Here is a 14,406-nt window from a genome sequence, read left to right on the forward strand (position 1 = left end):
ACATTTATTAGATGTGGAATACTTATGACATTCTGGACTTCTAGCCAGAAATCGCTAAATCTGTGCCATATCTCACAGGGCTGGCTAAGCTTTGCTACTCTCTTGGCCAAGAGTGACAAGATAACCTATACTTCCCACTTCACAGACAGTCCTTGCAAAGAACTTCGGAAAAAGAACATGAATGTGCATAGCGAATCTCCTCAAAATCTGAACAGTCTAGAAAAGGTCTGATGAGAAGATTTGAAGATTTAATGACTTTATACCACAGCCCTATATGGGGACTAGTTTTCACAAGGCACGTATCCCAGTTAACTATAAGGTGGAGTCAAATGTAAAATTACACACGTGTGTTTTCTCTAGCAGTGGTTTTGTTTGTTTCAAACACCTAGTTAAAAACCTAAATTAGAGTTATTCTGTGAATTCATTACTCTAAACTAAACTTACAATATCATAATATTTTTGCAATAGCGGTTGGGTAAGCAAGTGAAATTAGAACACAATAAAACCACACTGACCAGAGTCAAATATATGTTAAAGATAGATTATAATATACGTATATATATGAAACGTTGACCTGTATTCCCAGGACAAGGGTATTTTTCATAAATATTTTTTTCAAGAAAGATATGGGTAGGTTGTCAAGCATTTCTTAAGGCAAGCTGTGAATTGTTTTAAATGTGATTAATTTATTCAGTTTATTAATGGCTATTCTATTAACAATGGTTTAATATATTTGTTGTTTACTTTTTATATTTTTGCTGTACCATTTTCCATGATTGTTTTACTTATTGTAAATTTTGCTGAAAAACCTATGATACTTTCTATTGTTACCCCATATAGTGTGAAAACATTATTGGAGCAATTTTTCCTGGAAATGTCCAGTGGAAATGTTCTGTGGAGCTTTATAGTAAAGTTTTTAACATGAAAAATAAACCCACCCTCTGTCACGGTGGGTTGCAGCAAGAAAGAGATTGAGGCAGGATCGAAATGCAGCAGTAAAACTTTAATTTATTTCATTTTTTTTTAAATAAAGCTAAATAATAATCACTCAGGAGATTATCCACATGCAGGAGCAGAATAACCACTTATTAAACTAATGATTATTTTTTCAATCAATTAATCTATTGATTATTTTATTGATTATTATTTTTTGATTTTTTGACTGGTTAATCTAACGATTTTCCCTTCTGTTAATCTTTTGTTTGTTTTCTGAATAGTCGATTCATCCTTTGGTTAATTTACCAATAAATAATAACCAATAATTTAACAATATGTATGAACTTTTACCTAATGATATTATGTATCACAAAAGATAAGGTTTATGCAGTGTAGGCCTAATTAGGAAAGGTGTTTACTATGGCTGCGTTCACAGCAGAAATTGCTTACAAGTGTGAATCCTGAAATAATTTGTTCAATTCAGGAGATTAAAGTAGCTGCTTGAATATGTTTATTGTATGATCAAACAGTTGAAGTCACAACCGCATTCTAACTAACTAACCATAGAGGAAACCATAACAACACTATCAAACATGGCAGTGTCAATAAAACCGTGAAGTTTTACCACAATTGACACCGCGTCATTAAATAAAGGATTCCAATCATCAAAGTTCATCCATCAGATATTTTAAATAACCAACAGCTGTTTAAAACATTCCCACATTTTGGATTGGGACACATATTTCTGTAATATCGGCTGATTTTCAGTATGCCTGGGAGCCGCACTCATTGGGGAACATAAACACTGTGACAAATCAATGCATTTCATGCAAATTGAGTAATTTATGTAATCGATTACGTCAATGCAATGTTCCAAGCCCTACACTTAACACAGACGAGAACGGACAACTGATAACACAAACTGAGGGCTATAAATACACAAGGAAAACTAATGGAGCTAAATGAAACACAGGTGACACTAGTCAGTATATATAGCCAATGAGCACATAATGAGTAACCACGGAGACAGAGAGGGAAAACAGGAGCAACTAAACAGAACATAATCCTGACACTCTGAGGTAGTATATTATGTTTTTCTCAAAGTGGGTAAATGTTTTCTTTGTGAGTAAAAATCACAATGTTTGCCAGTCCAAAGCAGCAATTTTCTAGAAGTCAGAGCAGTGATTATCACAGAAGTCATCATCGGGGTTCCCGGGTGTACTAATACTTCCTTCCTTATAACTTATAACTTCCTTGTAAGCCATTTAAGGAATCTATCTGCAAATGGCAATTTTGGCAAATGCTCATATATTTTGTTTTACACACACCAAAATATCCAAACTTGCATTTTATGTTTGACATAAAACAAAGCAAACATAAAACAGTGCTAAAACCTATTAGCAATGCTTTTGACAGTTCATCGCTTTCATCATAATCACATAATGTATGAAAAGCAACTCCCTTGATTGAAACATCTGTGTTTACCATTGGGCAGCAATATTTGAAATAGTTTCCAAGATTACGAGCAATCGTACAGTGGGTGGAAGAATTGAGAGATGAAATGCTAAGTGATTGCTGAAAATGAGCCCATTAACTATGGCAGATTTACCTCTCAGGCTATATATTTTGCAGGCTCATCACAACCCTCTGACTAACGCTGGGACGAGCAGGGAAGAGGAAGAAATGGGATCAGAATTTCAAAAGATTCCTGTGCTGTATGCATCTCTAACCTGAGGCGAACATTTAGCATGCTGTTCTTATTAGACAGCATTCCTTCAGCTCACATCAAAGACAGACTCTGCAGATATTGTCTCGCAATCGGGCGTCCAGAATTACACAGGATTGATGCATTGCTTAGTACAGCTAAGATAAATGTGAATGGAATACTTGAAGAAGTATTTGTGAATTTTGTTGAGTATGTGGTGTTACAGTACTGTACTTCCACTGAGTTGTATCTTCACGTAAATGTTTTTTACTATTGCTCTTTTATACCTCAGGATAGTCACGTTGCATTTATTTATTACAATTTGCCTCAGATGTTTCTCAAAAAATTCCTTTGGCGAAATTAAAATGAGACAACAATTGACATACAGTCAGTGAGAGTACAGAGCCTTAACATCGCAGTACACATTTCTTGTGGATAGCATAGCTCAGATAAAATGACAAGTTCATTTTAAAATCTCTGGCTTTGATATCTTGGGAAATCTGAGCATGGTTTGAAACATTCTCAGGAGAAAAATCTAAGAAGTAGTAGATGTGTTCCTGTTGCTCAAACAGTAGAGCATAGCTTTAACAATGCCAAGGTCATGGATTCAATCCCGAGGGTAAGCAAGAAATACCTTGGATAAAAGCATCTGCCAAATGCATAAATATAAAACGTAAGGAAAAGCCTACATTTAATCATATTGCTGTTCAGGATAAACTACTGAAATATTAACATCTTTGCTATGGGAAAGAAAAACCTTTCCTTTAATAGAAAACAACCACAGCTAGTCTAATTCTCTTAAATGTCACAGCAGGTCACTGTGTTCATAAGCCACTCCCACTGGTCTCAACAGCTCTACAAATATGCTAAAATGTGCCAGATATGTAAACTTCATATGTAAAGGTTCAAAAACTCTGACAAGTATTCAGCATCTCCAGCATTTCATACGAACTCGAGTCACACTAAACAGTGTGAGTATCCTGGAACAATAGCTGTCGCTGGGGCGGTACTTTCAAAAGATACTAATATATATTATGCAAGGCTAAATAAATGTACAAGGTGTTCCTTCTGAAAGGATACATCACCCTAGTCACAGATGTTGTACCATTTTTTCTGAGAGTTTATCCTTGGCCTACACTGTTTCACAAATCATAGCTGGAATGGACGGTATCTACCAGGGTTTTTATAAAACAGCTTTGCTTGCCTCAAAAACGTCCTCGTCCAGGATTCTGGTGCCGAAGACAGTGATGCCATTTGTGTTAATGATTGAGTGGTCACTTCTGCTGAGTGGTTTAGAGATCTTCTTCTTACAGTCCACAATCATTGTAACGGTCTTCTTTTCGATGCTAATAGCCACACGGTGCCACCTGTTGGGGAGGAAATACAACAAACAAGAGCCATGAAGATTGTGATTGTTTAGTTTGTAGCATGAACTATGTTACTGTCTGCTTTCACTTGCATGCTAAAACGCATGTTTGGATCTTTATACATTTATATTGTGCAAAAAAACAACTGCCTGCCATTGAGGGAGGTTTGAATTAGTACAGGATGTTTCTAAATAAAATATTTTAAAGGAAAATACAATCAGCACTCTCTCTGTCCATGCGCACTTAAAAAGGCGTTTTTCTCAACACTGTCTCTCATCTTGACTCAGTTATAAATATTCAAAAGCTGTTTTTTGTTCAACACCATTTGTTTTCAATGAAATGAAATTGTGAGAAATGTGAGAATACATCATTGTTTTATCACATGTAAATCTCAATGTGGCTAATCAAAAGCAAAGCTTACTGCCGTTCTCGTATCCTTTTCAAGTAAATGTTTGCTTTGCTTGATTAGTTGCATATGGCTGAATATTAACATCACACAATTTTCCTACTTTAATTATATCTATATAGATAAATAAATGAATAGGCAGATGGAAAATAGTACCAATAATAAACACAGTGGACTAAACTAGCTATTAGGAAAACTTCATAGGCAAATTGCATAACCAATCCAAACACATTCAACAACCAGTTGATGAAAACTGTACTACAGCTTGTTAAACACACACACGCACCCACACACACACGCTAAGGCCCATTAATAAACACTTATAAAAAAATACAAATAAAGAGTCAACTTGCTTTCCATCTGCGAGGTTGATTGCACGGAAAAGGGGGTAATCCTCAGGAGTGGGTTTCCCATGCTGATCCTCATACAGGAAGATCGGCGAGCGGCCCACCTCCACACCCAGCTGCTGGATGCCCTGCTCGTTGTATACCGACAAAAGGAAGGACTGTGTTCCTGCCTTTGGCTTGATAGTCATAAGGATGGAGAAATCCTGAGGGAACACTCCTCCTGAAGATACAGGAAAGGCATTGTAGGTTAAAAATCAGCTGTTATTGATGATTCATATGCTTGTCTTCCGTTCTGTTGCAGAGATGAGCTAACACTATCAGACAGAGTAGTGTGATCTAAACAGGCCTTGTAATATGCAATGGACCCCCTACACAAGATCGTTTGTTGAGGGTAGTTTAACCCTAAAACTGGCAATGTGATCTGGGTGTAACAGTTTTTGTCGTCTTTTTTGGGGTGTAAGAATGATTTTTTCATCAAATCCTTTTATCATTTATCACAGCCTGGTCTGTCTTGAGTATGCTGGTCACATGATTTGTTTAAAAAAAATTGTGATTAATTAGTCAGCCTGACCTAAATCCAACATGGCTGCCAGTGGTGCAGGACATTCAGATTTTGAGATAAGTAAATATATATTAAACTTACTTTTCTTTTGAAAAAATAATACTAACACTGCTAACATTAATTATGAACATTGTCTTAAGGTGCTGAAAAAGAAAATCTATAAAAACGTTGTTATTTATTGCCACTTTTGGGTGTAAAAAAGGGATTAACTTTGTATAAATTTTTGTAACAATCTTTGTATTCTGAGGTTGTTGTTTTTTTTACAAATTATAAAATGTACAGGTTAAACTGATACAGCCTGTCTGTCTTGAGTGTGCTGGTCACATGATTTGCTTCAAGTTATCTGTGATCGATTAGTCAGCCTGACCTAAATCCAACATTTTTTACCATTTTACCAAGATTTGTTTACCATTTTTATGGTAACACAAGGTCCGATTTCAAAACGGTTTTCACAGGCTGAATCTTGAGTTTGTAATGATATATAATATGTCAACATTATATGAGTTGAAGTATAGGATATAATTGTTTTAAACATGCAATGGCAGTTACAGTTATAGATTTGGTCCTTTTTTTATACCATAAACAGGCAATGTGATCTGGGAGTCACAACTCATAAAATCCAAAATACATAACATTTTTCAAAAATTCTTTTGGATATGATTTACTTAAGTCCAGATGATATAAAAAATGACATGAAATTATTTGTTGCTTATCATTTTCTACTCTTGCCTGTTTAAGGGTTAACGAAGTATGAAACAGTTTGTCTTTTCTGTTGGCATGTTAACTTTACAAGGTGTCAGGTGACATAACAGATTTACAATCAAATGGGTTGTATGAACAATAGGGTGGAAATAAATCTCAAACTATCTATATCTGAAGTGCTGTTCTTTTTGCCAAACTTGAGGGAGTTTTTTTTTTTTTTTTTTGCCAAAATACTATTTAGCTGAAATTTCCAGTCCTAAAACAATAGGGTTTGGAGGCCATATTATTTCAGCCAAAAATCACAGAAAAAGAATCTCCTGCTATTTTGTGCCTCAGTTACCCTTTGTGGTCTGGCCAAATTGGAAGATATCCAACACACAGAGAACAGAGGTTCCAACTTAATAGGACTAAACTTGTAAATGTATATGATGTTGTTGTTATAAACTGAGCAAATAATGAGAGATTTTCAACATCCCATTAGTAAAAACTTTACTCAAAACTGTGCTTACCATGCAAGGGACTATGTCAAATAGCCTTCTTTTAATAAGTAATAGTTCATCATCTGTGTTATGCTACAAACAACATACAGTACTAGCCTCTGTTATAGGGCTAAGGCTACAGTTAGCACCAGTTAGCAGCAGTTTAGATCTTTTCACTTATTCTTTGTTTAGCTAGTCATGATTAGCAAGAAACACTCTGGTCAAAACCAACCCAGGCTCATTGGGAAAATGTGCCAGCGCCAAAATTTCTGCGATATGCAATATGCAAATTACATTTTTTGCCTATGTTTTATTATATTGGTTGGGAAATGAAATATCTGGTGAATGTTGCCAAAATGTTCATGCTCTATGGCATTTGAAAATAATGTACCACCTACACTAAACCCAACCCTAAACCTAACTGAAAGTATTAACAAGGGTAAATGTAAGATAAAACACATTTGCTAAAGCAACTGTGCCATTTTAGCTTCTTTTTACACATCTTTGGTGTTTAAAAGCCAAATTCTGACAATAACATTCTGTTTTACATTAAAACAGTAATGTGCTGTAGAAAACAATGTATTCTGGGCATGTGGGCAATATTCTTCACGGTAAGCAACTGCTGTTAATTTACAGCCCATTTTCAACACTAATCTACCGTATTTATGTATTACGGTTTTGTACTGTAGTTCACAATGCATTGTGGGCTAGTGCATTTTTGAAGCAATAGAATAATGCTGCTGAACGGGTGTTTCACAGGAGTTTGAGTTCAAGTCTCCTATCTGTGTTCGAGGCGCTTATGACAGGAACAGGCCTATGTGTGGAAAATAGAAGAAAACTAATCAAAGCGGTGGGAAGAGGTAACTTTGAAACTGACTGCAACGAGGAATGCGTTCTTTTAAAACTGGACCAGTGACTGTGTCGAACGGGAAGAACTGAAACTGAAACAATGGCGCCTTAAACTAACTTTAGCCTTTGATACTTCAAATCCCTAGAAAGTACTTTGAAAATGACTGCAGTGAGGAGCACTGGAAGTTTTGTTTGGAGTGTTTTCTCTCACATTCAAATCACTCGAACCCTACGATAAGCTGGAACTGAACAAGCCGGAATAGTGCTTGAGAGTGAAGTGAGTGATTATAAACGCATTTACCAGAGAGGGTAAAATCCTGTCGATTCACTGTAAAACATAATTTATTCAAAATTTCAGTGTTTATTAAGGCCTTCAGACTGTGTATTTCTTGGTGGCACTCAGCCTGATGGCTGGTAAAATAACTGGTAAAATTTGTTCTTAAACATTATTGATTATGAAACTTTAAAAAATTTCGTTTAACTATATATTACGACAGAGTTTTAGTTTGTATTCTTGTCTGCACTTTTTCTTACAAATGTTCACATTGCTTTTTTTGTCCATTTTGGGTGTTCTTGCTTATAAATAAATGTTCACCTTTTTATTAGCCTATTACTGTTGTCTGTGTTTTTACTGTAGTAATTTTATGTGATTTTAATTTTCAACCTATTTTGGGGTTCCCTTTTTGACCTAGAGCTGTGTTGCCAAAATGACCCAAATTGGGTCATTGAGTGTATTGTAAATTGAAATAAACACAGAAATGTACTGCTTGTTTTTTTACAGTAAATTATTAAATATAAATTATTAATTAATACCACAGAATTACAGTATATTGCTGGCAACTCTGCTGCCAGTATTTTACTGTAGAATAAAATAAAAAATACTGGAAAATACTGTATTTAATTTTTATGGTAATAAGCTGTAAAGTCATTTCACAGTATTCATACCGTAGAATTACAGTAGACCGCTGTCGACTATTTTACCGTTATTTTACAGATACATTTTTTACAGTGTAGAATAATCTTTTTCCAATGAGCCTCTGTTGTCAAAACAGTAGCCAAAGAGCGTTCTCTCTTTCTTAATCGACTCTTCCTTAGAACAATAAATATGCCTTTAATTCCTTCATCAAGGTCTGGGCATCAGACTTCTGCATTGAAAACAGTCCAAATGCATTTAACTGAGACGGTCAAGCTACATTATGTACTTCCTATTGGATGCATTTCAAAGAGAAAAAATAAACAACTAAAAACGTCACTTTGCAAGAGAAAACCAATTACACACATTTGAGTCACAGCCTTGCCCAACCAGAACAGTTACTCTATTTAAAAGTAATTAGAGATGAGAGTACAGATTAGCATAAATCATGTACCTGGGAAGAGCTGCTTGGTTGGAGAGCTGAGTTGAGCTTGTTTGTCCACTCGGTAGGCCACATCTGGTTTGGATCCTCTCCGGATGGTGCAGAAGCCTTGTGTTTTCTTCACTCCTTCAGGTGAACTTTTAAAGTCTAAGACCTTGAGCACATCCACGGGTTCAGCTGTGAGATAGAACGTTGAGTGCTATGATCAAAGAGTTTGTCATTTTCGTAATTTCATTGGTAAACAAACATTATTAGCATCAGTAGCTTTGAAACATCAAACCAGAACAATATTGGTAACACTTTACAATAAGGTTCATTAGTTAACATTAGTTAACTACATTAGTTAGCATGAACTAATAATGAACTGCACTTCTACAGCATTTTTAATCTTTGTTAATGTTAATTTCGATTTGCGTCTGTGACCGACGACGTGACGTCTGGAGTGACCGACTGAAAGGGAACTACTGTTCTCAGATAAAAACATCCATTTACTTTTCACAATTGCTTCCAAGTACAGTTGGGTTATTATGTAATTTTATTACACTTTCCAAGTGGCCAAAACAAGAAGCCAATTTCAATACATATTGTTAACCTCAATTAGACTGCTTTCCCTTATGCAACAGGGCTTACTTATCCTTATCCTGCCTTGAATAATGACCACAGTGTGGAGTCAGCATATCTACAGTCAATTATTGTTCAACAAGTGAGGACATTTATGGGCCACATCTTGCCATCTGTTGATACGAACAAACAAATTCCCATAAAATTCCCCCTTGGTGCCACACGTGTCATTTCGCAACAACGCTAACTCTGACTGACACTTTTACTGTACATAATTCCCTGCCATTGCATATGTGCTGTGACCATCAATGAAGCAATTGTACTTTTATAAGGAACCCAAGCAGAACAGCAGTAAAGATGTGAAGAAATATCCAGTAGGGATAATTGACCCCCCTACATGCATATCCATTTACAAAGCCAAACATTCCAGGAGTTAAAGTCACTGGTGCTGGTCAATGCTCCTCTACGGTTATGGCAGCTCAGCACGACCCAAACTTTACAAGCAGTTCAACTCCACCAATATGTCAGGTACTACACTTTATTATGTTGCTAATGCCAATGTCAAATATGAGAGGTTCTGGTTTCGCTCAGCCTGCACCCCACAAATGGCCCATTTCTAATGATCCTTAACAAATCTATGCTAATGCTTAAATAGGCTGAGAGATTTATGATATGATTAATATGGCAATTTAGAGGCTGGTACTGTAAAGTGGACTCTGAGCAGCACTGTAATGTCACACTGATTTATTGCTCTGCTTGAGTCTTTTAGACTTCGTCTTTGATGCCTTGAAAAGGAAAAGTTCCGGCCTCACTCGAGACTGATGAATGAGGATGTAAGCGAGGTCAGGGAGATAAGAGTATCAGCTGGGTTACTTACATCCATCATTATCCGTACACAACTTTGTGTCCCTAAGACGCATCTGTTTGTCATCACCACTGCGGACGTTGTGGTGGTTGAGGATGCCGAGTTGTGTGAAGTCTCTGAATTTCAGGAGGTTTAAGGGAATAGGAACAGAGGCTGAATGGAAGACTAGCACATAAACACTCCTATTCTTACTCCCCCGCTACCAGAGACTACAAAAACTTCTGAGTCAGGTCAAATAGACATATCTGTCTGCTGGTCAGGCAGCAGACAGGAAGTATCCCTTTCAAAGGCCTAAAAACAATAAACCATACAAACAAGAATGACTAGCTGCTAAGACTCATTACTCTCTCTCTCTGGACTCCTTAATGTTGGATTCAAATCAAGGTTTTATTTTCATATGCTTTGACATCACAAAAGGGCTCATTTTACACCCTGTCCCACTCAACTAAGCCTGGGAAAGAACTTCAGAAGATTTTTTTGATAGATCAGACCTATAACACTGTGTGTAAAGCACAATAAAACCAGTAAAACCACTGTAGGACGATGAGCTGTGTTTGTTAAAAATAGACAGTGGAAAAGTCACTCAGACACTTGGTCGTCACAGTTACATTAATTATATTTTATTTCGTTTTAAGGTCGAAAGAGCAGAACAAAAATATTATGAAATGTCTTCTCTTTATACTTACTGTAAAAAAAGTAAAATTTAAGTAAAATTTGACCTTTTCCCCCATTATTTTCTGTAACCATATGGTAAGCGCGTGCAGGAAGTGCTGATCCGGTGGTTCCTGTTCCACATATGTGGCCAGGAGCTGAAGGGTGGTGCTTTTTTAGGGTTACTGAACATGCTGAACACATTATGGTGTCGGCATGGCACAGCCTGCAGATAACTTTGCCTCAATGTACCACCAACTAAGTCCTAATGCACTGAAAACACAAACTTCTACTCTGAGATAAAGGGACTATTTTTGTTCAAAGGTTTGAGCGCAGTAAGATTAATTTTGTTTAATGAAATGAATACTTTTATTTAGCAACGGTGCATTAAATTGTTCTAGAGTGAATGTAAATACATTTCAAATGTTGTTGTTTTTTAAACTTTCTATTGATGAAATAATCCTGAACAAAATATGGTTTCCACAAAAATATATTAAGCAGCACAACTGTTTTCAACATTGATAATGAAAATGGTGTATTGAGCACCAAATCAGAACATCCTGATTTTCTTGATAACTTTAAAACAGCTGCACACAATAAAGCTCAGCGTGTCTACATCCGTGCACGTTTGTGAGCTTAATGATGTGGTCAGGTCCTAATGTAGCTTTGTCAAATCAGTCTGTTAAGAGTTTCCATTCAGCGTAACCCCCACTGACAAAACAAAGGGCAGCCCTCAGCATTATCATTCTAAACGAGATGTACAAAAAAAAAAAAAAAGTCTGAGTAAAACGCATCCAACTCTTAAAGGAGAGGGTAATAATCTGGAAGTCTTACGAGCCTCTTGCAGTGCTACTGTTTTTTTTTTTTTTCTAAATTCTAAACCAAAGGTCTCTTTGTGCTCTTCAGAATGTCTCTCAGCATTACTGCATACCTAAAGGCCTCATATATTCCAGATGTGGAGAATTGGCAGGAATTGGAGCCCCCCTCCCTAACAGAAGCTCTTAAAAAAATTTCAGTATCCAAAATCCATTAATGCAGCAAATAAGCACATTGCTCCTAATGCATATCCACAATTAAAAGTGCTGGATAAGTTTTATTCTTTGTATTTTCCATTTATTATACTTGGGGAGGGGCAGTGTCATGGATAATGACACGGCAGACTTTTCACAATAAATATGACAAAAGTTATATTTTATCGTCTGTGTAATTCAGCCTCTGAAATTACTATAAACCTTGAAGAAATCTGGCAGAAATGTCAAGAGACACGACATCTACTGCCCAGTCAAGAAAAATCATAACATTCAATCTGATCCAACAAGCAATGAAATGCCTAAGCATTTGACATCATCCCTGTCCGTACTATGACAAACATCAAATGCAAAAAAGGCCCTACATCCTCATTGGTTGAATCATTGGATATCTCAGTGGGTGTGGCCAATATCTCATGTGGACTTTGTGAACTGCTGTAAGAGATGTCTTATATGGATTTCAGTTCAAATAAACAATCCAGAAAACAAGAGCCAAAGGGTAGCTTTCATGCATGGAATGCAGTTGTGGTCAAAATTATTATTAAACCAAAAATGTGAAAGCTCACTTTAAATAGCTAAATACCCCCACCTCCCAAATTGGCCTGCATATGTGCAATGTGGTGAAGACATTATCAGGCAGCCATTTTGAAAGAGGTATGTTACATATCTGAAATGGCCATCAGAACAACAACAAAGGAATATACTATTTATCACTTTACAGGGTACTTGTTATATTTTGGATTTCCTTATAGTAGGAGAGACCAGGCCCTTTAAAATACTATTAGAAATACAATGTATAAAAACCATTTGCGATCCTCACAGGTGAGGTAGAAGGATATAATGCCTGAATTTTGATTACATTTTTTTAGAGTATGCTATACAAGAGGACTTAATGTATAAATGATGTATAGGGCCACTTTAATTAAAACACGCAAGTGTCCACTTTAAAAGGAGACAATGTGTCAAAGTCAGAGAGCACTACTACAGTAGCTTTCTGACAGTAGACCGGTCTTTAGTGTGGACTGGGATAGTGTGGAGAAACGGTATCTCTCTCAGTCTGAGTAATACAATTTCACAATCGAATTCTGGGCACTGGAGTGCCTCACTGGTGTGTGCAGGGTAGTGCAGTTCCATGAATGCTGTCTCATGAACTGGTCAACTATAATTGTTAACAAATTAGGGAAGACTACTTTCTGCTATTTACTTAATTATTCAGTGAAAACGCCTACATTAAAATTGTTTTCTATATGTAAAACTTTGAGGATCAATGTCACCAATGATATTAATTAACTGGGTATTTAAAATATATATAAAAATATAACTAAAAAGGAGGCTTACCTCCTGGCATACCACTCTGATACCTGTAGGCTGCACACCTTGAAATAAAACATGTCTTGATAGACTCTTCCATGTCTAATTTCAATTGCTGCATCAATGTAGGCTATAGAAGTAAATACGTCTATAAATAATAATAATATATATATATTTCAAAATAAACATCAAATACTGGGTATGTCGAAGATATTAATGCAATTATCATCACAACTTACGCCAATGATTTCACCTAACTACTGAGTTAGTTTTTCTCATAAAACATTTTGGGCATTATGATACCACCTAAAAATATAATTTTCAATTCTCTTTATTCTTTCATTCAGGTTTACAAATGCGTTTTTACCTCGAAACGCGTCTATGATACCCAAAAATGCTGCCTAGGTAGGCAGCTCAGCTGGTTTTGAGATGCAGCCAATACATTTCGCAATATATAGCCGGCATATACTGTGTTTTAATTATATTTTGACGCTGAAATGCACTCAAACATTTTAAGTCCCTTACAATTATAGCTACACAGTCTATACTGAGGATGGCATCACTTAGCTCGCGACGATGCTCCTCAACCTTTCCTTACCTGCTCTCACTTGTGTTGCCTGTAGGACAAAAGTCAGACTGAAGATTGCACTTAAAACGGAGTTCCTGAGCCACTTTTTCGTTTTCCATCTCGTGGACCACCTTTCCTTATCCATGACCGGCGCCCTCAACTGTGTCTTATTTTAAATTCGTTCCTATTCCACAATCCAGATTATTGTTATTTATTTCTGCACTGCCATGAGCAAAAAAAACAACAACAACAAATCAATTGGTTTTCGTCGAAAACAAACTTCTTAGTCCCTCCGCCCAGCAGTCTCTCAGACTGAAGGTAAACGGGCTCTCATGAAAAAAAAAAAAGGAAACCCGTTTGTTCCCTGAAGAGCTCAAGTCTTTTGGAGGGTTGGACGTGTGGACTAAACCTGACCCGTAAGGAAAAAGAAATGAACACGGGAAAATCACTAGTCTTAGAAAGATCCGCCCATTATTTTGATGAGAGCTTCAAAAGTTTGACACCGTTCCCCCGAAAGCTTAGAGCAAAGGTGTATCTGACGGATCATACAACACCGGGATGATGGTGATGGGACAGCGGTTTACCAGAGGAGAGTCACCCCTAGAGTGGATTGTCATCCTGCATCCTGAATCAGTGACAGAGGACTGGATAAGGACTATCTCCATAGCATTTCACAACTTACTTTATTTTGTTACTTCTCACATTTGTAGATTA

The 14,406-nt window shown here is 36.5% G+C and overlaps 1 protein-coding gene across 1 annotated transcript in view; it reads right to left on the minus strand.

Annotated features, from left to right (window-relative positions):
• col11a1b (collagen, type XI, alpha 1b) overlaps window positions 1–14,201 on the minus strand; it is an 88,513-nt gene extending 74,312 nt beyond the window's left edge. Inside the window, exons 1-4 of the mRNA XM_084410841.1 lie at window positions 13,723–14,201; window positions 8,721–8,885; window positions 4,768–4,981; window positions 3,846–4,008 (exon numbers count right to left, since the gene is read on the minus strand). Coding sequence (XP_084266967.1) covers window positions 3,846–4,008; window positions 4,768–4,981; window positions 8,721–8,885; window positions 13,723–13,837 — 657 coding nt within the window. The 5' untranslated portion in view covers window positions 13,838–14,201. The remainder of the gene's footprint in view (window positions 1–3,845; window positions 4,009–4,767; window positions 4,982–8,720; window positions 8,886–13,722) is intronic.
• Window positions 14,202–14,406: the final 205 nt, after the last annotated feature.

Source organism: Rutilus rutilus, assembly GCF_951802725.1.
Source record: "Rutilus rutilus genome assembly, chromosome: 6".
NCBI classification, from domain to species: domain Eukaryota; kingdom Metazoa; phylum Chordata; class Actinopteri; order Cypriniformes; family Leuciscidae; genus Rutilus; species Rutilus rutilus.